Here is a 27,091-nt window from a genome sequence, read left to right as displayed (position 1 = left end):
AGAAAAGCTTAACACTTGTCCTTCATTGATGCTGTTCTGCATGCATGGGGAATAATAACCTTTGTGACTTGCATTTTGTCTCTTTGAAGTTACTGTGTTGCGGATGGTGCTGGTATGCAAGTTCACTGCAAGTTGGACACAGAAGAACCTGGCTGCTTGTCAGCATGTAAACAGGAAGATGGAATATGGTCACTCTGACCCTGGAGCAGTAGAGATAATGCAGTTAAATAAACTGGCCAGTTTGATGAAGTCACATAACAATATGGAAAGGTGTTTGGTAGACCACAAATCCAGTTAGGAGAGATGCACATGAGATTGCCTTGGAATAAGTAACTACAGAACAATGATCACTCCTGGAAAGAGGAGTAAAGCACAAATAAAGCTTTCAGATCTATTTTTGAGGCAAAAGACTGTATGATGTGGATGCAGCTTTTTGTTTTAAAACATTTTATTTTGGGGTGTATGTTGTTCACACTGACAAACCACCTAACTGATCCTGATAAATAATGCATCCACGAGAGAGAGAGAGAGAGAGAGAGGGAATAATATTCAAATGTCCAGATTTGTTTTCATAGGGGAAATAATCCCCAGGTTTTCAGTACGTTAAGCTCTTGTGATTTTTTTTTTTCTTCAGAGCATAATTAATACAATCTGTAATTTAGAAAAGTAGGATGGAATTATTTGGGCTCAAACAGTGAGAACCTCTAGCAGGTTATTAACAGGTTTTCTTCTGATCTCCTTATTGTAATTAATTTGATGTCTTGATCACTCCAAAATTTTTCTTTCGTAAAAACTCCTAGAAGTTTTCGTTATGTCCACTTAGATTTTTGACCTTGATAGTATTTATACTATCAGATATAGAAATCAGATGATAGAAGCAATACTGGAACTATAAAGACACGAATTCTTAAGAAATCTTCAGTGTTGCATACAGAAATAAAGAATTTTTACTGCATCTAAAAATCAGGTGGGTCCTATTGGGTACAGCATTATAGATCATAGAAGTTAAATATTTCTTTGGCAGTAAAAAGAATTTTGCTGTCCGAATTCCTTGTTTCTGTTTTGTTGAAGACTCAAGCTTTTTCATTCTGGAAACCTCATTCCCCTAGAGGTGGTAATTTACCACACTCAGGTATACAGAGCTCCATATCTTCTCAGGGGATACTTAATGCTACATCAGAATTTGACCAATTTATTGATTAAAAGTAATGAGAGGCTAATCCGTCTCCCAAATACATGGTTTGCACTGGTCCAAGCTCTAAGTAGCTTTCAGACCTTGGTCTGTGCAGTAGTAAAATGTCACCATCGCACCAGTCCCACATACTAAAAACTAGGTACTAGTACATACTTGAAAACTAGGTAAATTGCCTAGCAATCAAATAAATAAGAATGGCTGCCATCACCCCATATGCTACAAACAGTCACAACAGAACAAAAGGGGATTCAAGTTATGAACCAGTGGTGGTGATACTGTTTGGTGACCCTCCAGGGCCTGCAGTCCCTTGAGCCTTAGCAGCACTTTCCAGGATCCTCTTCTTCCATTCCTCATAGTCTTGTTTTGGGTCAGTGTCACATTTCTGCCGCTTACATGGGGTGCCATCTTCATCTTCATCTTCTAGGAAAAGAGAAAACTCTACTGTGCATAGTACAGTGTTTAGAAAGAGGAATACAGATCCTCATCTCTCTGGACTGTGCATGCACGCATATGCATGTTTTATACACTGAAGCAAAGGCCTAACACCTTGGCTTTCCTAGGGTGTTTTTTTTTTTAAACTCAACCTGTAGTTTACATGCCACTTGCTTCCTTTTTTTGAGTGGAAAAGGCTATACCAGTTGCATTAGGTTTGTTCAATAACTAAACGTTATGGTGTTTCTGCTGGACACTCAACACTTTCAACATTTGGTCACAGGTAGAGAGGAGTGGCTTGTTGGGCATAAAAACTTAGGACCCATGTAGGATATCTGAAGGTACTAAGCAACAGCTGATAAACAGAACTGGCTCTGTAGATCTGATAGTTTCACAGTTAAGACAGAACTTACCTTGTTCCTTCTCGATGCACTGAAGCAAGGTCTTCGGGCTTTTAGTTGGTGAAGGTGTCAATGCACTGCAGTCTTCTTTTAAAGAAAAAAAGTGTGTTTTATTTTTCAGCAGTGACTGAAGCACTAAAGAACCTAGCAATGCTATACTCAAACACTTCTCTCCACCCTTCCCAATAACTCGCCCTTGTTCCTTTCCCTCCCCTCTTAAACAACTTACTTCTATTAGTTGCATCCACAAAACATACTGGGTGATGTCCATGTAAATGAGAACAGCGCCTCATCTGGCCTCCAATGGAAGTGGCAAACAGCAGAGAAGGGTTTTTGTAGAACAAATTTTAGCTGACCCCTAACTGCTAGCTATGGGTATGGAAGGGATCTAAACAAGTGAGCAAGGCTTTTTGGATTAGCTGAGGTGGTGGCTACGCACACACATGCAGGAGAAGGTTGGGTGGGGCCTGGATGTTTTTACCTCTGGATGGAAAGAAAGTTCCAGAGCCTGATATCATGGGAAGTAGAGGTGCTTATGTTTTTTACATTGCTAGGATGCATGAGGCAAGACACAGGGATCAAAGATGGTTGAGACAGTATGGCGGGGAAAGGGAGAATGGTGGCAAGATTGCAGTTTGGAGTCGGGGAGGAGAGACGGTGAGAGAGAATTCAGTTCTTGGTCATGCTAGAGTTTAAGCCAGTGATTCGCAACCAGGGTGACATGAGATCCTTTGAGGGGCCCTGTAACACCTAGCCCCTGTGAGAGGAGACGCATCCTTGCTCCCACAGATACCCCTGCCACTTGCCTCTGAACCAATGACCACTATTATTTCCTTCTGTTGCCTGCAGGCACACTTGCCTCCTTCAGGGGTCCAAAAACCTATCCTTTCAAAAATCCTGCCAAGCAGCCCCTGCCATCCTAGGCACTATGCATCACCTGCTGCCATACTCTCAGGGCTGCCCTGTCCACTCTGCTACATGGTAAGATCGCTTTAAAAGTGCTGCAGGGTGCAAGAAGGTAGGCACTGTAAGAAATAAAGCGTTCTTTAAATGGGGCGCTACTGAATTCAGACAATTATCGGAGTGGTGCCTTGCATCTTCCAAGGCTGAGGACCACTGATTTAAACAGACGTGATATCCTGGAGGTGTGAAACCAGCATTGGTAAGAGATTGAATTGAGGAACAAACAGAGGTTGGTTGGCAGAAAGAGCAGCTGAAATCATATGCACAGACACAGTCTCCCAAGGAAAAGGTGAGGAGGGAGACACCAATGTGGCACCTGGGAGAACCTGTATGTTGCCGATTAGCTTGGAGCACTTACTGCTGATCTGCTGACTTAGCTTCTGCAGCTGGCTGCACAACCGGTCAAATAGCACCTTCTTCACCCCAGATGTAGCCACCAGTTTTTTCTTATCCACTTTCAGTTTCAAGCATCTACAGGAGAAAGCTAATTTATCTTCTGAAGAAAGCAGAATTCAATCAAGTGCAACTCAAGCCGACCATGACGGCAAGTCATGGTGGTGCCTGGAATGCCCCAGTTCTAACCCACGCTCTGCTGAGTGACTTGCACTGTGACTTTGTGCAGGTCATTTCCAGTCTGTTCCCCTCTCTGTGAGTACTGGGAGCGCCCGCCTTACAGGGAAGCTGGGATGATTACATGATCCTGACAACGCTAGAATTCATGACAAGAAGCAAAAACCTCCATGTTCAGTTGGAATTCCAGAGGGAAAGAAAACATCCAAGTTGTAATTTGGCCCAGAAATCTGGTGAATAATTCTACTCCTGCACAAGTCAAATGGACTTTTATACTCGCAGTTGAGCATTTCTTACCACAGCAGGTGAACAGGGCCTTTCACTCCTATGGTGGTTTGTAAGGTGACTTGGGCACAAATCTTTGACAGGGGAGCTTGTCACGAGTAGTTTGGTAAGGGTTTGGTTTCTTCCATGTCTGCTGGACACTAATTTTCAACCCTCCCTTCAGAAGGCTTGGTGGCTCAAAGACTCGACTTGCCTTTTAGGTGAGAAGGCTAAAGGGAAGGGACACCAGTTGGAGCTTGTCAGTTTTGACCTTTCAGCAACAGCATTTTGTTGGTGCTCGCAGCGCATCGCACTGTCATCTCCTCTTGAAGCTATATCTCACTACAGCTCCAAGGATGACTTTGCTGCATGACAAGCTTGAAGTGCTGTACCCCCAATATCATATCTCGGTTTCGGGGACAGAGACACTGTATAATGCAGAGGTGGCCAACTGGTGGCTTGGGTGCCACAAATATCATGACCAGCCTCCATATGTGGCATGCAGCAAACTGGGGAGAGAAGGCAGCACCATGGCAGATAGGGTACGGATCAAAAAGCTGAGCAGCAGATTGGGGCTAGGGAAAGTGATCAGAAGTAGCAGAGTCTTGCAGACTGCTTACAGTCCCTGCTGCAAACTTGCTGGATGGGTGGGAAAGGCGCTCTCACTTTCATGTTGTGGAAGTTGTTTCCTCTTAAAAACCCAAAGAAATTCCACGTGACAGAAGTGAGAAAACAGAAGCTCTAGCTATAACTCTCTTTGCTCCCTTTCACAAAGGTCTTATGGTTGCCGTTAACTGGTCCCACTTCAGGAGGGATGTGGACAACACTGAGAGGGTCCAGAGGAGGGCCACCCACATGATCCGGGGACAACAGGGCAGACCCTACAGTGAGAGACTGCGGGACCTGAACCTGTTCAGACTTCACGAGAGAAGGCTGAGGGGGGACCTGGTGACCATCTATAGGGGGGACCAGAAGGGTTTGGGGGAGACCTTGTTTCCCCTAGTGCCCCCTGGCATAACAAGGAATAACGGCCACAAGTTGTTGGAGAGGAGGTTTAGATTAGACATCCATAAGAACTACTTCACAGTCAGGGCGGCTAGGATCTGGAACCAACTTCCAAGGGAAGTGGTGCTGGCTCCTACCCTGGGGGTCTTTAAGAGGAGGCTTGATGCCTACCTGGCTGGGATCATTTGAGCCCAGTTTTTTTCTCCTGCCCAGGTAGGGGGTCAGACTTGAAGATCTACAAGGTCCCGTCCAGCCCAGCTTCTATGATTCTATGAACTGCATGATCGCCCAACATTTCATACAGAGCTACGTTTGCGTCAATGCTATCAGCTCCTGTACCAGATCCCTGGGGTCTGTCCTGTCCGGTATCCCTGTCTCAGCAGTGGCTTCTGGTGGAGAATGCAGCAGGAACTTGGCCCTCCTTAAAAAGGACTGAGGTTTAGGCAGGTGGTTGACACAAAGGGCAGATAACTTTCCCAGCCCTAAGCACATTAAGTCCCATTATAGTCTCTAATAGCTAGATCAGAGGGGCACTCAGGGTGGTGTGGGCCTAATTTTTGGCATGCCTTGGCTGATGCACCTGGCAAAGGATGTCCTATGACTGGCACAGGTCACTAACAGATAACAAATATCAGTAGTCATCTACAATGCGTGTCACATATTAGTGGCCAGTCTTGGGAACAGCCAATGAGCTCCTGTTCTTGTTGTCTCCCTAAAATTCCCTTTTTTCCCCTCCAACAACAAATGCTATCCAGGCCTAATACTTCACTACAAGGAAAAGACTGTTCTTTGGCTGTCCCAAGAGTAGAGCAACAGGATACAATTCACTACCCAGAAAGTTCAGATTTAAGACATCCTGGAAGCTGGGCAGGCAATGATCCCACAAATGTCATTCAGCACTGATGCAGACTTTCAGTGATGCTTCCCAGGAGACCAAGGTAGAATGAAATACAGGAATGTGACTTTTGTGTCCTTCCAGATCAACTGGTTAAAGGCCTCACCAGGCTAAACCCCAGGAAGGGCAAACCAGTTATACCTACCTGCATGCAGTAAACAGTGCCGCCGTTGTAAACAGAGGTTTTGATAAATCAAGATCCATTTGCTGTGCTTCAGAGAGACTGGATTCATACCTAGAAAACAGCAACAGCATTTACCGCACAGCTAATTGACTTCAAACAAAGCTGCTGAAATGAATTGGTTACATGTCACTCTGCAGTCAAGCAAAAGCCCAGTATTGAATTTGCTTAGCTCTTTGTGTCTTACCTAGGCACAAATATCATTGTCTGCTCCCGACTGAGAACAAATGAGAGACAGATGGGAAAGAAGGGGCTTGCCACCCTTCTGAGCTGCTGCCATGGTGCAATTTATTTTAAATTGAGGAATCAGGCAAAGGGGACAAACAGAATCAGTAATCTTTTTTTCTGCTCAGCTCAGTCAACAGAATAAAGTACTTCATGCTTGTAAGGAACTGAGGGGACTTTTTGGGTTCATCTCAGTGCAGAGGGCCAGGTCTGTAGTTCTTAACTACTCACTCTCCACTGATGCTTTCACACAGATCTTAGGTATGGCGGAGAGCTTTGTGCACCTCAGTACTGGGCTGTATTTCATTCTTCATTACGCATCTACCCAGGGGCCATTTATTTCAATTTATATTTGTAAGAACTATTGTTTAAATACATTGGGAAAAGTCTCTAGGTATTTTGGTAGCCTCAATCTTAAAACAGGATGGATGCATGAACAGCTTTTAAATATGTTAAGCCACCTTTAAGTGGTGACTATTCTTTATACAAAGAATAACGACATTTCGGCAACTGCTCGTGTTACTATACGGAAGAGATTTTTAACAGATAAGACTTGTGACTGTAAAGTCTTACTCCTCTTCTCTTTTTAAAAGAAAAGCAAGATGCATTTTGGACACATTTCTCTAGCTGTGGTGATGTCCTTCCTATTGTGCATGTGTTTTAGAACTGTGATGTTTATTGAGAAAGTGGTACAGGTAGGTTTAGATGAAGGTGATCCACAGGAAGTAACACGGTGCTGCAAATAGGAAAGCGGACTGAGAATCAAGAATTCTGACTTTTATTCTCAGTTCCACATTAGCTCACTGCAATACCAAGCAAACAGCAATTTAAGATTTTAGATGTGGGTTGCTAATGTAGGCCTGTGTAAGTAACCTAATTTTCCAGTTTTGCTGGGCACTCCAACTCTTTCTGAAGTCAAGTTGATGAGAGAGACAGATGTTCCATATGATCAGGCCCTTAGGAGGTATAAAGGGCATTTTTAAGAGCAAGTTCAAACTGATGGACATAAAAAGATCGCTAAGTTCCCTACCTTTGTAATAATTTTGCTGCTGTGTTGATTGCCTCTGTGCAACAGAACTGGACAGCCAAGTCTCGGATTCCCAGACTGGAGTTCGTGCCTAACAAACACTCAAAAGACTTCATACAATTCTGGTAAGTTGTCTTGTTCAAACCGGAGAGTCTAACAAAGTTGCTCTTTGGAAGAAGAAAACCCACAAATTCCATGGATTAGTATTATTATTAATAATGGATTAGTAATATTTCTTCATTAGTAGAATACTTCTTCAGTACTTTACCCAGAGAGTTGGAATAGGTAAGTTTAAAACCAGTCTCTCTTCTTAAAAAAAGTTTAACTGTTGTGTGTAGTGGCTGATATTGCAGTTTCATTGCAGAAACAAAACGATTAAATTGCTAAGAAACATCCCATTGCAGTGTCACCATGGCATAATTACCCGAATGTTGGGGCTTGCTTTTCCTAACTGTGAGGAAAGCAACATGGCCCTTCCCCTGCAGATGCTTTTAGGCAGGGGTCAGCAACATTTTTGGGCAGTGCCAAAAAGACTTGCAACCTCAACTTGTATGGGGCAGATGACAGAGGAGCCGCGAGGGGCCCGATCCTTGTTGTGGCAGTACAGCCCTGGCCGCTGTCTGCCCCAAAGCATGTGTGCCTGCCAAGGAGCCCTGGCTACTCGCAGCAGGTGGTGGGGAGGCTGCAAACAGCTGCACTGGCGTCTGCGGAGCCCCAGCTTGGCTTGTTGGTGGCAGCAGGTGCATGTATGCCTTGAGGCAGACAGCATGGAAGAGGTCAGGGCTGCATTGTCACAGCAAGGATTGGGTTCCTAGTGGCTCCCCCACTGTCTGCCCCAAAGCACTCAGGCCAAGCAAAACCCTTTGCATGCCATGCTCTGGCATGCATGCTAGAGGTTGCGTACACCTGCTTTAAGGGCTAAAGAAGCTGACTTTGGAGCATCTATGTAGGGCAGCAGTTTTCTGCCCTTGCAGTTCTAGACAGGTATCCACAAGCTCCCAGCACAGAGACAGACATGGAGTCATTGGCCTTTAGCATGTTTGCTTACAGTTAAGGAAAATGGTTTACTGTCCTTCAGTTACTCTCACCCAGGGTCTGTAGTAGACAATTTTCACTAGAATCAAATGTCAAATGAGTAAGTAGTAACAGCAGAGAAAGTGTCCATCTCAAAAGGAATGAAACACTGCCTGCTTACAGGTGTGGAAATAAAAAAATCCCACCACTTTATTTTTAGCTTGGTGCGCCCCTGCACTGAGAGCATTGCATGCCCAGAAGAGGCACTGTGTTAGTTTGACCTGGCTCTCCCAACATCTGTAGAGATTGTGCACTTCAGCAGGGTTTTTTGGTGCTTTTATCTAACAGCTGATCGAATCAGCTATTAGATAGAAGTGCCAAAAAGCACCGCCAAAGTGCCTAATCTATACAGAGCTGGGTCAAACTAACACGCTTCCTCTTCTGATAAAGTACTTTTCTTTCCCCTCTGTCTGTCAGTGCCCCATGACTTTAGTCTCCAATTCTGCATCAATGAAAACTGGAATAGTACTGGTCAGTAGTCCGATGTACAGGAAATGTTACTTATTAGCCTTCCCTTGGTGATCTCATAACGTATACTAAAGAGGATCCCATTTTATTGAAGCTAGTAACAGAGAAAAGAGAACGAGGGCACATAAGGCATCTTACTTTGTCTACTGGCTGCTTCATGAAACTAGCTGCTAGATCCAGGCACATCACCGCATGGCTTGTGGCTGTCATTTGAGTTAATAATCCCATGCACTTCACCTGGGACAGTCGCAGATACTCTTCAGCTTTTCTGGAAAGAACAGACGCCCAAAAAATTTGTTAATGCCACTGCGATGGCGGATGTATTTTATTTTCATCTGGAAGATACAAACAAGCAAACCCAGGTCAGGCTCTTGTAGGTGAAGATACAAAAGTTTAGACAAATAAGATGTCAGTGAAATGTCTGGAAGTACTGAGAGTGTTTTGGACTGTACCACCTCACAGCTGACCAAAGAGGGAGTCTGCTCAGTCGAAAGTAATTTGAACACAATTCCTTCATCATGTCCCTTGGACTAGGTACAGAAGGACTCGGAGAGCCTAGATTTGAGGACAGACCTTAAGTAATGCACACATTTATATTTAAACCACAAAGTATTCATATAAAAGTTCTAAGCTGCCTACTGATAAGAACTAAGCATCCACCAACCCAGCAGCACAATGTGTTTTACTAGCATTAAATAATTGAATGGATAACCTTTAGCATAGGAAGAACATGCTTAAGACTTGTCAACTCAACTGAAATAACTAAATCTTGTTTAATTCAAATCTTTAGTAATTTGGGGACATGTCCACATGTAAACTAAGCCCGCTGGGGGATGGGGGGGACTACTGCCCCTGCTGGCCCGCTGAACGGCCCTTGCAAGGCCAGCGGACCAAGGCACTTAAAGGGGCACTTAAGGGAGCTCACCCCCGCCCCAGCCCTGGCACAATCTGTGGGCAAGGCAAAAGCTCCCAAGGGCACACTTGCCTGCCTGTACACTAATGCCAGGAGCCTGGGCAACAAGCAGGACGAGCTTGTCCTCCTGCTCAGTGCAAAGAAATATGATGTCATTGGGATAACGGAGACCTGGTAGGACTCCACCCATGACTGGACCACAGGGATAGAGGGCTATACCCTGTACAGGAGGGATCGTGTTGACAAAAGGGGCGGGGGTATAGCTCTCTATGTGAAGGAAAGCTACATGTCCCTGCAAGCTGATGTTGGCGACCGGCATGGACAGCTAGAGACCCTCTGGGTTAAAATTCGTGGGGAATTCGGCACAGGGGACACAACGGTGGGAGTCTACTACAGACCTCCCACTCAAAGTCCTGAGCTTGACCAGGAGTTCGCCCGGGAACTGACTGAGGCCGCTTGCTCCAGGACCTTGGTTGTCATGGGTGACTTCAATTACCCGGACATCTCGGGGGAAGAGCACTCAGCTAAATCTGAGCGGGTGCAAAGCTTTCTCTCGTGCGTGGATGACCTCTACCTGACCCAAGAGGTCTATGGGCCAATGAGAGGCAAAGCGCTGCTCGACCTGGTACTGGCTACGGGGGACGACCTAATCGGCGACCTAGTGATTGATGGGAAGTTGGGTGACAGCGACCACGAGCTGATCACCTTCACCATCCGCCGTAAACCTGGCAAGTCAGTCAACAACACGGAAGCCCTTGACTTCAGAAAAGCCGACTTTGACAAGCTCAAGAGGCTAGTCGGTCAGGCCCTCAGGGACCATGACCCCAGGGAGATGGGAGTTCAAGAAGAGTGGTTGCTTCTCAAGGAAGCGATCCTCAGTGCACAAGCTAAATCTATTCCAACACGGAGGAAAGGCAGCAAGAAGGCACAGCAGCCCTCCTGGCTCTCCAGGGACCTAGCGGACCTCCTGCGGCTAAAAAGGAAAGCCTACAAAGGATGAAGGATGGGATTCACCTCCAAGGAGGATTACTCCACGCTGGTCCGGTCCTGCAGGGAGCAAACCAGGAAAGCCAAGGCTGCAACTGAACTCCAACTAGCTTCAGGCATCAAGGACAACAAAAAGTCCTTTTTCAGATATGTGGGGAGCCGGAGGAAAAGCAAGGGCAATGTTGGACCCGTGCTAAACCAGATGGGGCAACTGACAACTGACGCCCAGGAAAAAGCCAACCTATTAAATAGGTACTTTGCGTCAGTCTTTCATCAGTCACACGGGATGCCCATGCCTGCTATGGGACAGGGAAATCTGGGTGAGGGGGATCCCCTACCCTCCATCAATGCTGACCTCGTGAAGGAACACCTTGAGAACCTGGATACCTTCAAGTCAGCTGGCCCTGACAATCTGCACCCCAGGGTACTCAAGGAGCTGGCGAGCGTCATAGCCCAGCCCCTGGCACGGGTCTTTGAAAACTCCTGGCGCTCTGGTGTAGTGCCCGAAGACTGGAAGAAGGCCAATGTGGTGCCGATCTTCAAGAAAGGGAGGAGAGTGGATCCGGCTAACTACAGGCCCATTAGCCTGACTTCTATCCTGGGGAAGATCCTAGAAAAGTTTATTAAGGAGGCCATCCTTGATGGCCTGACCCAGGCTAACATCCTAAGGGATAGCCAGCACGGGTTTGTTGTGGGTAGGTCTTGTTTGACCAATCTCATTTCCTTCTATGACCAGGTGACCTATCACCTGGACAAGGGAGAAGAGATTGATGTCATATATCTTGACTTCAAAACAGCTTTTGATCTGGTATCCCATGATCACCTCTTGGCCAAACTGGCCAGTTGTGGCCTTGGCTCCACCACAATCCACTGGCTGGGAAATTGGCTCTGTGGTCGGACCCAGAGGGTTGTAATTGATGGCAGTCACTCATCATGGTGCCCTGTGACCAGTGGGGTCCCCCAAGGCTCTGTCCTGGGACCCATACTGTTCAACATCTTCATTAATGATGTGGACATTGGAGTCAGGCGTGGACTGGCCAAGTTCGCCGATGACACCAAACTTTGGGGCAAAGCATCCATGCCAGAAGATAGGCAGGTGATCCAGGCTGACCTGGACCAGCTCAGCAAATGGGCAGACGAGAACCTCATGGTGTTTAACACCGAAAAATGCAAGGTTCTCCACCTTGGGAGGAAAAACCTGCAGCACCCTTATAGGCTCGGCAGTGCTACGTTGGTTAGCACTACAGAAGAAAAAGACTTGGGGGTCATCATTGACCACAAGATGAACATGAACCTGCAATGCGATGCTGCGGCTAGTAAAGCGACCAAAATGCTGGTGTGCATCCATAGATGCTTCTCGAGCAAATCCCGGGACGTCATTCTCCCCTTGTACTCGGCCTTGGTGAGGCCGCAGCTAGAGTACTGCGTCCAGTTTTGGGCTCCACAATTCAAAAAGGATGTGGAGAAGCTTGAGAGAGTCCAGAGGAGAGCCACGCGCATGATCAGAGGTCAGGAAAACAGATCTTACGATGACAGGCTGAGAGACATGGGACTCTTTAGCCTGGAAAAGCGCAGGCTCAGGGGTGATCTGATGGCCACCTATAAGTTTATCAGGGGTGACCACCAGGATCTGGGGGAACGTCTGTTCACCAGAGCGCCCCATGGGATGACGAGGTCGAACGGTCACAAACTCCTGCAAGACCGTTTCAGGCTGGACATAAGGAAGAATTTCTTTACTGTCCGAGCCCCCAAGGTCTGGAACAGTCTGCCAGCAGAGGTGGTTCAAGCACCTACATTGAACACCTTCAAGAGTAAACTGGATCCTTATCTTGCTGGGATCCTATGACCCCAGCTGACTTCCTGCCCTTTGGGCAGGGGGCTGGACTCGATGATCTCCCGAGGTCCCTTCCAGCCCTAATGTCTATGAAATCTATGAAGCTCTTATTTCAGAAGAGGAGGTTTCAAGGGGAGAGATTTATGACAACAGCAGCTTAGAGCAGACAAGGGAAAGAGCCCTTTAGGACTTCGTCTGGGCCAGAGTTGGGTTTTGTCACTGTGATTATTAAAGCTGATGTGTAGGAACTGCTGGAGTTAACAGAGAACCTGCTTGTCACCAGGGTCCAGGTCCTGTAACGAGCTTACTGCAAGCAAACACACACATCCACATAAAGTGCCCATAACTTGAATAACGTGCCATGCTGGTGTCTGTTTTGGGACCAAGACCCTTAGTCACTGGATCCCAGTGTAAGCAGTGGTAAGCAAGCCCCTGATTAACGTAACTGCAGCAGATCTGCGTGAGCAGCCTCTGGGTGATGAAAGCAGGAAAAAATCTGAAAAAGAGTCTTAGCATGTCCCAGGACAGGGCAGTTGGGCTGTATCTGGAAAGCAGGCCTGCCTCCTGCATGCAGTACTGGCGGCAGGCCGTGAGGGAAGTGCGGGGCTAGCCTGTGCTTGCCTGCATGAGCACGTCTTTGACCTGAGCAACGCAGGGGGCACTTGTCCGGGCAGCGTCAGCCACCCCCCAACCCGCAGCCGCCTCCGCTCGGGCGGGGGAGCTCAGGCACACGCGGCCACTGAAAGAAATCAAGGGGGAGTGAAACGGCAGGAGCCCGCTACGCAGAGCGGGAGCTGGTCAGGATCGGGGCCCGGCAGGGGAAGCAAGGCTGATCAGGCTGCAAAAGAGAGGTCAGGCGGGGAGACCCTGGCTGCTCTCACGTGGGGACCTCTCGGTACAAGCGCCGCAAGCCCGGGGCCTGATCCCAGGGGCGAGCAGGGGGCGCTGCAGCGGCCTCGTTACCTGATGGCTGCGGGCTCGGCGATGCCCAGCCTGGGCGCCAGGCGCCGGATCACGCCTTGCTCCATCTCGTCCTGGGGCGCCCGGACACCGCTCTCCTTCCCGCCACTCGCCACGGCTACGGCCCCGCCCCTTCCGAACGCTCGCAGCCTTCTCCCAGCACCGGCCCCGCCCCTTCCGAACGTCCGCCTGGGTCTGTAGAACGCGGTGACGTTCCTGGCAAGGAAGCCTGGTGCCTCCCTAGGTGGTGGCGCGTTCCTGAATCCGATTGGTCGGCCCGCCCGCCGGTCACCATTCCTCGGAACCAATCAGCTTCGAAGCCCTGAGTTGGTCGCAGCCGGCCAATGAGAGAGGGTCGTGGCGGCCGCGAGGCGGGGCCGCGGGGCTGCGGCGTCACATGACAGAGCGGCGCTCGCGGGGTGTTGCTGGTGGTGGAGGCTCGCAGCGGCCGCGGCGCGATCATGGTGAGCGGGGCCGGGCCTGGCCTGGCGCTCGCCCCCCGCTGGCCAGCGGGGTGCTTCGCTGCACGGGCGGTGGCCCGGGGGCCCCGCGTGGCGCTGGGAGGGGACTGAGCTGGGCCTAGCGCGGGCGGCTGGCCTGGTTGCCCCGCTGCTGCTGTGGGGTGATGGGCCTGGGGGTGGGGGCCTGCCGGGCTTAGTGTGCACAACTGTGAAACGGGTCTAAGAGCGCTGGTGGGGGCAGGGGGTGTGCACTGGGACTGGCTCCCTGCTGGTTCTCTGCTGGTGCATGTACGTGAGGAGCCCTTCTAGGCCGGGGTGGCAGCGGGTCTGTGCTTGTGCCTGGTGTCCCCGGGGTGCCAGTAAGAGCAGGGCTGTGGCCAGCGCCGGGTGAGGGTGGCCTTGCTCTCTCCTGTCCGGCCTACTGGCAGCAGTTGCTTGGGCCAGAGCTCCCGTCTGCTGGGCCCACAAACACCTGCCGGGCAGGGGGACCCAAGCCCTCTCCAGCAGGTGGTTGGTACCGGCCCGGTTCCGTGCACTGGTGTTGGAGCAGCCTGGAAAGGTTTGGGGGAAGGAGCCTCTCATTTAGCATGCAAGTCACTCTTGCTGAGTCCGTGCCCTTGAATTGCACTGGGCAGAAGTCTTTGCCTCCAGAGTTATGATGCTCTCTTCCATGCGGGCCTAGGATACCTTGAGTAGTTCTTACAGAGCTTATAACAATGCTTTGGGAGGCTGACCTGTGTATCTCTGCCGTGGCTGACTGTGGTGTTCTGTGGAAGAGTTGATGGGCTCTAGTGAGCAAGGGAAAGACCTTGTTTTGCTGGCTGCTCATTTTGCAGACTAGACCCTGTTCTGTTTCTGAGCGTCTCAGGGGAAGAAGCAGTCCTGCAGACTGGTTACGGTCCTGCTGCAAACCTGGTAGGATGGGTGGGAGGGAAAGGTGCTCTCACTTTCATGTTGTGGAAGTTGTGTTTCCTCTTAAAAACCCAAAGAAATTCCATGCGACAGAAGTGAGAAAACAGAAGCTCTAGATACAACTCTCTCTGCTCCCTTTCATGAAGGCCTTGCGGTCGCTGTTAACTACATGATCGCCCAGCATTTCACACAGAGCTACGTTTGTGTCGGTGCTGTCAGCTCCCGTACGGGATCCCTGGGGTCTGTCCCTGTCTCCGCAGTGGTTTCTGGTGGAGAATGCAGTGGGAACTTGGCCGTCCTTTAAAAGGGCTGGGGTTTAAGCAGGTGGTTGACACAAAGGGCAGGTAACTTCCCCAGCCCTAAGCACATTGGGTGCCATTACAGTCTCTAATAGCTAGATTGGTTTAAGCATGATGTTTTAAGATCCCTTAACAAAATCATAACTCTAGACATTCTTGATTATTTGAAGGTAGTGAGTTCTAGATTTGCTTTACAAATGTGGAAAAATGTCTCCTTATTTTTTTTATTTTCCACTTCTAATTTATTGACTGGCATCTCTTTCTGATATGAAAAGGGGAATAGAATTTCCTGACTTGTTTTCTTTGTCTTTCACCACTTTCATTATACCTGCTACTCCTTCATATCAAATAGCTTTCTGAAGTTCAGTCTTTGAAGTACTTGTTCTTAATCTATATAACAACATGGAATATGTTTCCAAACTAGCTTTGTAGCTATCAAACACATCCTACTTTAGCAACAGCCCTGATCACCTGGAGACCAGGTTAAAGTGCATGTTTAGAAAGGAGTAGTTATTTTACCTTTTGAATACACTCAAAATTGCTCTCTGTTCTTGATTTACCTCTTTGATTTATCTTTCAGAATATGTCAGATGTATCAGCTTAGTACTGTGTTTGATTTTTCTTTTGATTTTATGCACTATACTTAGTGTACTATGTATGCTACAATTCTGCATTTCATAATCTTCATGTACACTCTGCAGTTATGATTCTTCTCTCCTCTTTCTCTCTCCTAAAAGCCTGTATCTTCTTGGGAAACTGTTTTTGGGGGTGTTTTGAGGTAAAAAATAATCTGATGCATGTTCCACATGGCAGACTCTCTCTCCTTAATGGTTAATACAAACTTTTTTTGTACAAGACTGACAAGGTTCTTTGGGTAAGTCTGATATCTTCTATTCTTTTACCCAAAGAACCTTGCCAGTCTTGTACAAAAAAGTTTGCAGTCCTTAGACTAACACGGCTACAACCTATACCTTTGTACAAGATTTACACTTTGCCAGTCTGGAAATCTGGTTAATATCCCCGTTTGTTAATTAGACCTAACATTCTTTTGGAACTGCCATTGAGTAATGAAACAAGTTTGCCAATGTGTGCTGCTTTTATTGCTTAACCTAGGAGTCAGTAACCTTTGGGAGTGGGGAGCTCTTTTAATGGAGCTGTAGCCCAGGCTGTTTTCATGCTGCTGCAGACATTGTTTCTTCATACTTACATGGGCAGAGCCCCTGTCTTTGCAGGGTGAATCCAGCCAGGAAGCCCTAGGTTGCTGACCCCTGGCTCAGCCAATTCCCTCCAAATTAAAAAATGTGGTTTTTTTTTAAAAAAAAAAAAAAAAAAAATGCACATGGTGTTGAATTGGCTAGGCAGGAGCTGAGGCTTGTAAATTCATCATGACTAGCTCTTTTAGCTGCTCTGCAGAGTGGTTTCCATCTGGTGCTGTTCACAGCCAGAGATGATGGGGTTTGAAATCTAGATTTTCCCTATTGCAAAGCAAGCTCCAAGTCTGCAACCTTAAGGTGCGAGTAGAAGCCTGTTCCTTCTCAAGTTTTATCAACCATGTAAATGCCTGCTCTTACAGAAAGCTGGGACTTAAGCAACATGAATGATCTCAGAACACAAGCAATGGGAAAAAGCTCCATCTTTCTGTGTTTCACTTCTATTTATTTATTTTTTTTCATGTGATCCACATTTATTAAGTTCCATAGCTGTGTTTCCACAGATGCTGACAAAAAGTATGCCTTTACCTTGTAATCTGTCACATCTATCTGGAAGTTCCATCATTTACTTCTGAAAAATGACTGTAGTGTTTCAAACAGACTCCTTGGGTGCATCCCCACAAGCGCGCATGTGTCTTTTTGTTTTTGTTTTTTCCTTGGGGAACAAATCCCAGTGGCATATAGCAGTGCACACTGGCACATGGCAGATTGCCGTGGGTTGGGTAGGGGAGGTTGGGGCCGCACATAGGCAACCCTAACCTGGGGTCTGGGGAGCTTCTTGGGGCTGTAACAAAGTGATCTGGGTGTGTGGAGGCTGGTTGGCAGCTGGAGCATGGCTCTGGCTGGCCAAGCTCCAGTTTCAGGTGTTGCAGGCTGCAGCCATGTGTGCTGCCCTGCTTTTTTTTTAAATTAAGATACTGGGATTTTTCTGGTATCTAATTTTGGCTGCATGCTGCAAATATCTGATGTGGAGAACCTCTTGACCTGCACTGCTAACATTTTGTGGTGCCTCCAAAAGCCTTTGAGACGCTGCAGAATGTACCTTCCCACTTGTCTGGACGCACTACTTGTGTTCAGTGTGAATTTCAACTTGTGCATCAGTGTAAGGTAGTTAAGGTTTATTTGTGTTTATAACCCTCCAAGACACCCAGAGAGAGTCTTTGGAAGCCTGAGGCAGAAGTCCTTCAGTTAATCAGGAGCTGGATGCTTGTTGAAGATTAAAAAACCATCTCCATTGATCATTGCAGTAGCGCAGGGATGTGTCTCTCTCTTTTTTTTTTCCACTCAGTAACCTTTCAGGTGATATGGGGTGAATACATAAATACAGGAGCTCAGAATGGTTGCATTAGGTTTCAAATCTTTTTCTGTTCATTTATTGGCTGTTGCCTAAACAAAGCAATAACCTCATTGTTATGCTCTTTGCAGTCTTGAATGCAGAAAACCTGCAACACTCGCATGAATGTTCTGCAATTCTATCTTCAGATGCTAAATCAAAAGAGGAAGTTGGGAAGCACATTCTCTAGTGTCGCTACTGGTGTTCAGTTAACTGTACTGCATGCAGGTCATCTTTGGATGTGGGAATTGTGTATTTATTTTTCCTTTCTTTATTTTTACCTCTTTTCATTCTGGGGTGCATTGAGCAATGGATTTACAAGTTCAGATCTGTCTAGAAATGGATCTGGTTCCAAGTACTATTACCATGTCTTCAAATGGCTTATCTTGCAGTGTACTGGCTGACTGTCACACAAACCATCTTTTGTGCTGGTTCCTTTTTTTTTCTTTAAGACCTTGTGAGTATCTTTTTCTTGAGGGTCTGATTACTGTCCCCCACCACTTGAGGTGTCAAAGATGAAGTTCAGTTGTTAAATAAGCTAACAGTTTTTGTTGCTGTAGCACTGGAACAGTGACTTGTTGCAGAAGCTTTATTTTGATGAATATGATGACAATGGAAACCGTTTGTCTGGATCATCAAATTCTTGCATCTTCTTCTTCAAGCTGGCAGTATTCATTCAGTAGCGTATTTGCTGCTGGAAGCCAAAGGAATCCATTTTCAGTTTGAGACAAGCGTGCATCCTTTGTCTTGATTGACCTTGTGCGTAATGTTTACACTTTCTTGTAGACTGAAAAAGATTGAAAAACAAAAACTGGTTAGCCCATTAACATCTGCTTCAGCAAATGGCCTCCCTGGCCCACCTTCCATAAATCCAGCTTTTACTAACCAAAGTCCTAATAATTGAGAAATCAGCAAGAAGCAAGTAGACATCCAGTGAAAGAAACTACACTAGCTAGCCATGGCCAGTGATCCCATTTGTTTTTCTATTCCCTGAGGCTTGAGAAGGCAAGCCAATAACCTTTATGCATTTACTGTTGTTGTTTTCTTAATTAAACATCTTATTTGGCAGACTTAAATTTTAGCATTGAAAACCTTTCAAATGTTTGTGACTATCTCTCATTCAGAATGAAATAGATGTTTAGAAGAGTGGTGGTCCCCCCCCTCCCCAAATTGTGAAGGCATCAAAGTAGAACTCATTGCTTTGTGTACCCGTGTGCTACTAATCTGATGTTTGCAAAGCTGCAATAGAGGTTAAATGCACTATTGAAACGAAAAATAGGAGATAAAATCAATGTCTGCTGTTTCTACTTTGAAATGCAGCAATTCTGTCATTCTTGGCATACCAAATACTGTCCTTGCATGTTTTTAATATACTTTTTTTTTAAGGTCAAAGTTGTAACTATCACTTTTCATGCTTTTATCAGGGTAAAAATAACCTGTCCAATGCTATACCTGATCTACACTATGTAAGAGTGAAAACTCCTTTTCAAAGGAAAGGACTGATGATTCATACTTTACTATAGTTTGGCCGTAATATAAATTCAGGACTACACGATTGTCCGTCCACAGCTGGTCTTCAAGATCAAGGGAGGAATACAGCTCTTGTAACTGTAACCTGTCTGCATGTGAAAGTAACTTTATTTTAATTAAGGTTGTGTGCTCATAAGAATGGGTTCCTTCTTTTTAAGCTACTACCGCTTCCCTCATACTCCTTCTCCCACCATTTCTTGCTCTCCCCCCCCCCCATTCTTTTCCTGCCATAACTTCAAGCTCCCAGTTATTTTTTTGTTCTCTTCCAACTATTTAAAAACAAACAAACAAAACCCACCATGAGCCAGGGGAAACAGGTCATGTTGCAAATTTAAAATGGTAGAATGGGACTTTGTAGCTGAAGATCAAATGATGTCCATATCATGAAGCTGGCAGTAAGATCAAAGTCTCAGTCAGAAACCTTACGTTTGTATTTGGAAGGTTACAGAGGATTTTTTTTTTTTTTTGGAAAAAAAAAGAAAAGGCTTGCGTGGTATCTGTTATGAATGTTATGTCATACACGCCTATTGATGTCCACAGCCTGAAAAGCATGTTTGACATTAGTACTCAGTAGCTATGTTTCTTTGAGGAAGCGTTTTTTTGATTGGTTGAATTTATAAATATGTAATGGCATTTGTAACTTGTTTCGGGTAAAATGACTTCAGATCTGCCCTTTCTAACCTTTTTGTGAATGTATGACATACTGTAGCTTTTGCAGCAACACGCTGAAACAAAGAACCTGACTGTTAGAAGCCTCAGGCTTTCTGGAGTCTTACTTGATTTGAAGCATAATTTTTGTGGTGGTTTTATGTGTAAATGCATTAATTTCCCTAAACTACTGCATTTGCATAGACAAATAATTATCGCTTCTTATGCCTCAAAATTCATCTCTAAAATGCCTCAGTTCTTATTACCTCAATATCTTCCTATTTAGAACAGAATTGCCAGAAAGCTCTTGGTGGTAATATCAAAAGCATACCAAGTAATCGCATTTGGGAACTGTTTCTCTTCCCCTCCTTACCTCACTCCAAAATGTGATGTTTATATTTTTCTTGGACCCCCCAAAAAACAGTGCAGAGTGGGCTAAATCAGCTAGCTACAGCTAAATGTGTGTTCCTTCTGTAACTGTGGCCTGGTAGCTTAGCTTAATGTGTGCTGGATTTTCATGTCTGTAAGAGGTTGTTGTGTTTTTACCCAGAAAAAAAATCTGTTTTGCCTGTAGAACGTGACTAATGCTTCCCAGGATGCAGAGATGCTGTGAGAACAAATTCATTAATGTTTGTCAGGTGGCCTGTTACTATGGTAATGAGCATCCTATAAATCTAATGCAGGGGTATGTATTTCAAAAGCTCAATATACTTTTCGTGGAAGAAGTGCAACTGTAAGTACTGTCACACCATGTGAGCAGGAGCTTGATCTACACTAACTAATGCGGAATTATAAACTTCATTTTAAAAATAGGTCCTTGTTCTTGAAAGGGTAAAGACCACTTTTGGAGTATGAGCGAGTGCCATGTCTTCCTGATTCTGCAGGTGGACCTTGTGTGGCATCTATTGCTCAGCGTTACCAAGTAATAGCTGAATCCTTGGCTGGCATTAACTGCTATCAAGACTCTAATGGAAATTGATAATGCTGTCAAAACTCTTGTTAAGTGTGGTGTTAGCTGTTTGGTGGAAGGCTGTTGGCTGCACCAAAGGCATGCCTGAAGTTAGTAAGCAAACTCAGAAACCAAGATGGAGGCAGAGGAAAAGAGCAGCAGTGGACTCTGTTTTCTTTATTCACTGAAGGAGGCTGGATACACTGGGTGGTGGAGAGAAGAATGAAAACTCCTTTCCTCTTGCCCAAGGGCCTTGAGAAGAATAGATCATTGTGTATTGTTTACACAACACACAAAGTGAAGAAAAGTTATGTGCGCATGCATAGTAATAGTAATATAAATACAATTTTAGTCTGTTCTGGGGAAGACCAAATAAACAGGGCTTTTTGCTATGTCTTGTTTGATCCCTCTGGAGGCCTCTATCTTCTCTTGTAGTTGTCCTAGGCTTTTTATCCTCATGTTGCAGGTGATGATTTCCCAATTTTAAAAATATGTGCAGGCTTTTCCAAACAGCCTTGCAGTACATTGTGGGAATCCTTTATCTCCTGTTCTACTACATGAATAAGATAATAGCTAGTTCTTCTCTTAGCTTGGACAGAGCTTCATATCATTAATCATAATAATGAAGCATCTTTCCTTGGGGTCCTAGAGTTGATTTCTGCTTTGGCATCTTGTCTTAATACTGGAGACTGCAGGCTGCTTGGGGGAATGTATCTGAAGGATGGAGAACATATGTAGGACAGGGTGCAAAATATGCAAGGTCTCTGATTCAAGCTTATTCTGGTGATGCTGTAGGGCGACCAGCACTGGTGACCTGACCATGCTGGGATTCAAAAAGATTCAGATATGCCATTTTGGGGCAAGTGATAGTGGCTTGGTGCCAATTTGAAATGATACTGTTTATTTTTAAATCATTGAACCCTGGTCAGAATTTGTTCATTAATTTGGTCTTCTTGTACCTGACTACAGCCCTCCAAACATTGCTTTAGTTCTGTTTGTCATTTATGTGCATGAAAATCAATTTTTTTTCAGTCCTGAATTTTAAATATTTTTCACTTGACTCTTTCCAAGTTGACAAGAAAAAGCAAATTTACGTTTCTAAACTTGGCTCAATCATGAAGTCAGTAAAGTACCAGGTTCTTGCCTTAATTTTGTTTTTGTTCTGGATTAAGTTGCCACACACTGCCTGTGATGTTAGAAGCATGTTGTGTCATGCTGCATTGTTCATGCCCAGGCCAGCAAGGAAGGGAAGGGAAAGTGTTACTCGGTGGGTGCGCCTGCACCTGTGCTTGACTGTGCAGTTGTAACATATTTACAACCCTACCGTGCAGTAGCAGCGGTATCATGGTTTGAGCCTGTAGATGAGATGCTACCGCAATGTAGCATGTTGACGGGGCCCAGTATGTGCATCTCTCAGAGTGAAGGTAGAACAGATTCCTGTCTAAGAAGAAGGTTTGGCTGGAGAAATCATAGGTCTTGGTATCTTCTTGAACAGAGTAATCTGATGTATTGCTCACTGACATGAGTAGATGGGCACTTGAAGGTAAGACTGAAGAAGATTTCAGTGTTTCATGGGACCAGCCTGGCTGTGGAAACGCAGGAGGTTTTATGGATAATTCTGTAAGGATTTGATATATGCAAGAACAAACTATAAATTGTTATGGGTATCTCTCTCTTTTCCCTCCCATAGCCAACAACACAGCAGTCTCCTCAAGATGAGCAGGAAAAACTCCTGGATGAAGCCATCCAGGCTGTGAAGGTGCAGTCTTTCCAGATGAAGCGATGTTTGGTAAGAACATGTCTGCCCCCCATCCCTTGAGATGTCGTAAAATCTCCTGGTATGCTTCTGGTATGTATGCAGGCAAATCAAATTCAAAACATTGATTTACTTGACTGCGGAAACATAGCCCCTTATGCATTTTGGCAGCAGCCCTTGTGTTGAGTAGAAGTGACTCTTCGAGGGAAATGTGAAACTGGAGCACTTCTTGAATCAAATGGATTCTGCTGCGAAGGGAAATGCCGATAGCTGGCATTCTAGCAAAACTTCAGTATGTTTCATTCAGCATAAGGAAATGAGATTTGGCATAAGTCTTAGGAAGCCTAGCATGGGTGAAGAACTAGTTTCATTTGCCAAAGAATTCTTAATGCTCGATAGCTGAATTTAAATATGAATTTGAGATGCTCTTGAATATATGACGGCTTTATTGGTGTTCTTCTTTTTCATATTGTCTTGTGCCTGTAGCCAAAGGGACTGGAATGATAGTATTATTTGACATGGGTGTTTTCTTTGTTCAGGTTTAATGCTATCTTAGCATTTTCAAAACAGCCTTTGGAGAAATGCCAGCTAGGCATCTTCCTTTTTAAACTGGCATAACTGAAAATTATTTGACAGAGTATTTGGAAATGGACACACTTTCTATATTGATGAGACTGAAGTACCAGTGGCAGATTTACTCCCTCCCCACTCCATACAAACACTGTAGTAGCTTGTTTTTATGGAGACTTGTGTCTAGGCTCATGGATGAAGGGGCTGCCTTTCAGGGTGAAGTGCCAGATAATTATATATGGCATTATCTGTGCCTTTTGTTTTGTCACTCTCTGCAATAATAAATCATGACTGTTTAAGATTCTGCTATTTTTATTGCCAGGGAGGGGAAGACTAGAAGGGAATCTAGCCCAAATCCTTGCAGATTTTTGTTCTAATAATGAGAGCTCTGTTTAATCTGCTGGAGCAGGGGTGGCTAACCCACAGCACAAGGGGTGGTGGCACATGGCAGATCCAGCAGGGGAGAACTGCAGCAGATTAGGGCAAGAGGGAGAGAGCAGAGCAAAGGGATTGGATTGCCCCTTGGAGGGGGTGGGGCTTATTTTGCTGCATGGTTTTCAAAAAGCTTGGCCCCAGTGTGCTGGACAGCACTTTCCAAACTCTGGCAGATTGCGCATCATCACCAATTTAAATACCATCAGGTGGGGAGGGAGGTGTATGGGAGGTTTGTGAGAGGGTATGGCTGTGTATGGGGGAGCAGAGGGTATGTTGGGGAGTTGTGTATATGTTGGGTAGGGTGTGGGTGAGGGAGGATGGGGGGTGTGGGGAACCCCCTGCACCCTCTCCATGGTGCAGCAGGAGGCGGGGTCCTCGGGGCATGGCTCCAGTCAGCACTGCACATCATGGTGAGGGGTGTGCATCACCGGGCAGTCTGTCGCTGGTTTTTCCTGCACTTGCCAGCCACAGGAGGGAAGCCCTGTGTGCTGGAGCTGGCTGCCTTACCTCCCGTACTGTGCAGTCCCAGTGGGGACTCTACCAGACCTCCCGTACTGTGCAGTCCCAGTGGGGACTCTACCAGCTTTCCCTTCTGGCTCAACCTCATCATGAAGAGTTGCAAAGCTGTTTTGTACCCGTCTTCAGGACGGGACAGAATTGATACCCAAGTGTAAATAACTAAATGTTGTCTTTATCAGCTCCTAGATGTTCTAGATCCCTAAACCAGGAAATGAAAAGGATGATGCTTTCACTTTCTTTTGGAAAATCTAGTTTAAGTATCTCTAGCCTGGACCGGTCACTTAACCTAATTTGAAGCAGCTCACCCACATAACACCCTATGACATGTAAAATGGAAGGTGGGACAGTTACCTCCTTTTTGTAGTTCAGACTGTGTGGTTGTCTAGACTGGAGAATAATCAACACTGCTAATGGGTTGTTTTCCTCTCTTGCATTTTGGTTTTAGGACAAAAACAAACTCATGGATGCTCTGAAACATGCCTCCAATATGCTTGGGGAGCTGCGGACTTCTATGTTGTCTCCAAAGAGCTATTATGAACTTTGTATCTTTTGCAAGGTAATGGGTAAATAATTTTGAGGCACTATTGGATTCTGTTAACTCCTCATGTCTTTTAGTTTACAGTTCTTAGCAAAGCTGAAGTCTTGCTAGTACTGCCTTATTCAATGTTCTTTTTATTCCCTGTTAAAACTTTTCTGAGGTAGTCCATGATTCCTCTAGAAGTGTTTGCATCTCTGAAAAATGTGAAGCAGCATAGGGACTACGGAGCCCAGGACTCTCAGCAGATTGTTTTCGTGCTAATAGACTTTACGGCTTCCTTTGGCTTGCGCGGGAGTCAGAACTAACTAGTTCCTAGGCTCCTTCTGCCCGGAAAACAAGGGAGTTCCATTTTTACCTTTGCAGCAGTCCTACCTCTCTTCTTAATCTATAAGAACATGCTGTAGATTAGGCAACAGCTGTTTGTCCCTTTTTTTAAAAGCTGACAGACTAATACAGCTAATTTCCTAATGTGATCTCTTGAGCAAGGAAGGAACCAGAAAGTTATTTTTCATAATGCCGTTAATACAGGGTGATCATATCACCCTGTTCCTGTAGTTTACTGTTGTATTACAAGCATGCTACTTAAGCTGAAATGCTCCCATTCCTCCCTTCCCGTTTCTGCTTTGACTTCCTCTTCCTACTTCCGGTTTCCTTTCTCTGTCCTTCCCCACCTACCCCAGGATCCACCTTCCTCTTTCTCTGTGCTAAGGAACTTCATGTTCAAGTTTTCAGCTGCTTGTTAAACTTTAGTTTCATGCATCAAAGTTAAAAAAAAAAAAAAAAAAAAAGTGCAGTGTTCAGTCTCGTTGGGGTTTTAAGCCCATTTGGGGTAGTGTCTTTATCTGAACTTGCTTTGAGTCATCCTTAACCAAAAGCAAAAAGATATGGCTATTTCTGATGAACTGCACTACCTGGAAGTGTACCTGACGGATGAGTTTGCCAAGGGGAGGAAGGTGGCTGATCTTTATGAACTAGTCCAGTATGCTGGTAATATTATCCCAAGACTGTAAGTAACTGAGAATGGAAGCCTTCGTGAATGAATGTTGCTTGCTACAACTTTGGATCTAGCAACTTTGAAGTTGGAAACTCCTCTGATTGGGTTTTCAAGGTCCTGAGGTAGCAAATCTTCTAGTCTAAGGCACTGGCCAGAGTTCTACTTAAGATTCTTAGGCCGCTGAATATGGTGCCTATTATAGCTAGTTAGCCATGCTGTGTCCTGTGGTATTGTACAAACAACTTAAATACTTCTCAGTTGGCTTTGTAAAGTTATTAGTTGGTAATTCTGGTAATTTAATATTGTCATATTTACAGACTGGAGCAAATATACATTAATGTAGCTGCTTTTTCAAATGCTCTATTTAGTATTTGGAGTCTAATTGAATGATGGAACAGATTTTATTGATGTATATACATGTAGTTTTAATGATTATATGTTGTTGAGAATATCTCTCCATGTAAAAGGATAGGGAGAAAGTCGGTCAGTTTTTTTTTTTTTTTTTTTCCCTACTCATTTTCATATTTGATGTCCTTCGGCATAAGAGAAAAATTCAAAAAGTCTTGGTAACTCTACTAAGTAGAGGTGCACTGATACATCAGTCCGATATCGGGTTGGTACCAATATAAAGAAAATTCGCTGTATTGGATATCGGCCCAATGGGGCCAGTTTAATTTGACTGATAAATGCCCGTGCTGTGCGCAACCGCCGCACAGCATAGAGCAGAGCCAGCAGCATGGAGGGCTGCCGGCAGCTGGTCAGTTGGAAGTGGGGGAGGGGCAGATCAAAACCCTCATGGTGCTGCCTGGGCAGGGTCGTGGGGATGGAGGTATGGCTTGTGGCAGGTATGGGGCAGCTCCCACCACTGCCTGCACTGCGGGAGGGTGGGGGGGGGGGCTGTGTCCCCTCCCGCAGTCTGTGGAGAGGGCTGGAGCCAACGCTGTGCAGCTCTTGGCAGGAGCTGGGCTCGGGGGGTGCCAGCAGCACTGGGAGGGGCTGCAGCCACGCCAGACTTTGCCACTGCTCTGCTTGTAGCCTTGCTGCCACCAGGCACAGCCTGGATCCATACCTCTCCTCCACCCACACACTGGGATGAGCTGAAGCTGTGCTGAGCGGCTGGCAGTGGCGGCACTGAGAGCGAAGCTGCGGTGAAATTTGGGGTGGCTGTAGCCCCTCCCAGTGCCCCTAGCCCCCACTCTAAGCCTAGGACCATCAAGAAGAGTCCTGGAGTGCTGCCTCCAGCCCACCTGCCCACCCTGCGCAGAGCTGGGGGGGCACCCCCTGCCCCCCTCCTGGGGAACTGCCCCACCAGGAGCCACAGCTCTGTCCTGTGCCCCCACCTGGGCAATGCCTGCTCCTGCCCCCTGCCTTCCTCCCTCACTGTGGGGCCATTGATTTTTCTCTCTGCCCGCCGCTTTCCCTTCCAGCACAACAGATTTATCACCTGGAGGCCTCTGTATCAGATCAGTATTGGCCAATATGCCTCCCTCAGTATCAGCATCGGCCCTCAAATTCTCTATCGGTGCACCCCGACTACTAATG

General features: G+C 46.0%; 2 protein-coding genes across 6 annotated transcripts in view; one reads left to right on the top strand and one right to left on the bottom strand.

Annotated features, from left to right (window-relative positions):
* Positions 1 to 430: 430 nt before the first annotated feature.
* ORC6 (origin recognition complex subunit 6) lies at positions 431 to 13,553 on the bottom strand. Of its 5 annotated transcripts, none has more exons than XM_090062919.1 (7): positions 13,398 to 13,553; positions 8,839 to 8,968; positions 7,162 to 7,325; positions 5,871 to 5,960; positions 3,350 to 3,462; positions 2,041 to 2,115; positions 431 to 1,615 (listed from the first exon to the last, which is right to left on the bottom strand). In XM_090062919.1, exons 1-7 carry the CDS (start codon positions 13,460 to 13,462, stop codon positions 1,449 to 1,451), a joined length of 804 nt encoding a protein of 267 aa, XP_089919045.1. In that variant the 5' UTR covers positions 13,463 to 13,553; the 3' UTR covers positions 431 to 1,448. The 5 variants fall into 5 exon arrangements, with proteins under 5 accessions (XP_089919045.1, XP_089919046.1, XP_089919047.1 ...); XM_090062920.1 differs by having other exon boundaries at positions 431 to 1,612; XM_090062921.1 differs by having other exon boundaries at positions 2,041 to 2,112.
* A 172-nt stretch (positions 13,554 to 13,725) lies between these two features.
* The window catches only part of VPS35 (VPS35 retromer complex component), a 39,221-nt gene continuing 25,855 nt past the window's right edge, over positions 13,726 to 27,091 (top strand). The window contains exons 1-4 of the mRNA XM_090062925.1: positions 13,726 to 13,858; positions 22,428 to 22,526; positions 24,463 to 24,559; positions 25,438 to 25,561. Of these exons, the coding sequence (XP_089919051.1) occupies positions 13,856 to 13,858; positions 22,428 to 22,526; positions 24,463 to 24,559; positions 25,438 to 25,561 (323 nt within the window). The 5' untranslated portion in view covers positions 13,726 to 13,855. The remainder of the gene's footprint in view (positions 13,859 to 22,427; positions 22,527 to 24,462; positions 24,560 to 25,437; positions 25,562 to 27,091) is intronic.

The sequence above is a fragment of the Crocodylus siamensis genome, chromosome 9 (assembly GCF_052110815.1).
Source record: "Crocodylus siamensis isolate JL-2025a chromosome 9, ASM5211081v1, whole genome shotgun sequence".
Lineage (NCBI taxonomy): Eukaryota > Metazoa > Chordata > Crocodylia > Crocodylidae > Crocodylus > Crocodylus siamensis.
The sequence above is the reverse complement of the archived record's forward strand: the minus strand, read 5'-3'. Positions and strand labels throughout refer to the sequence as shown.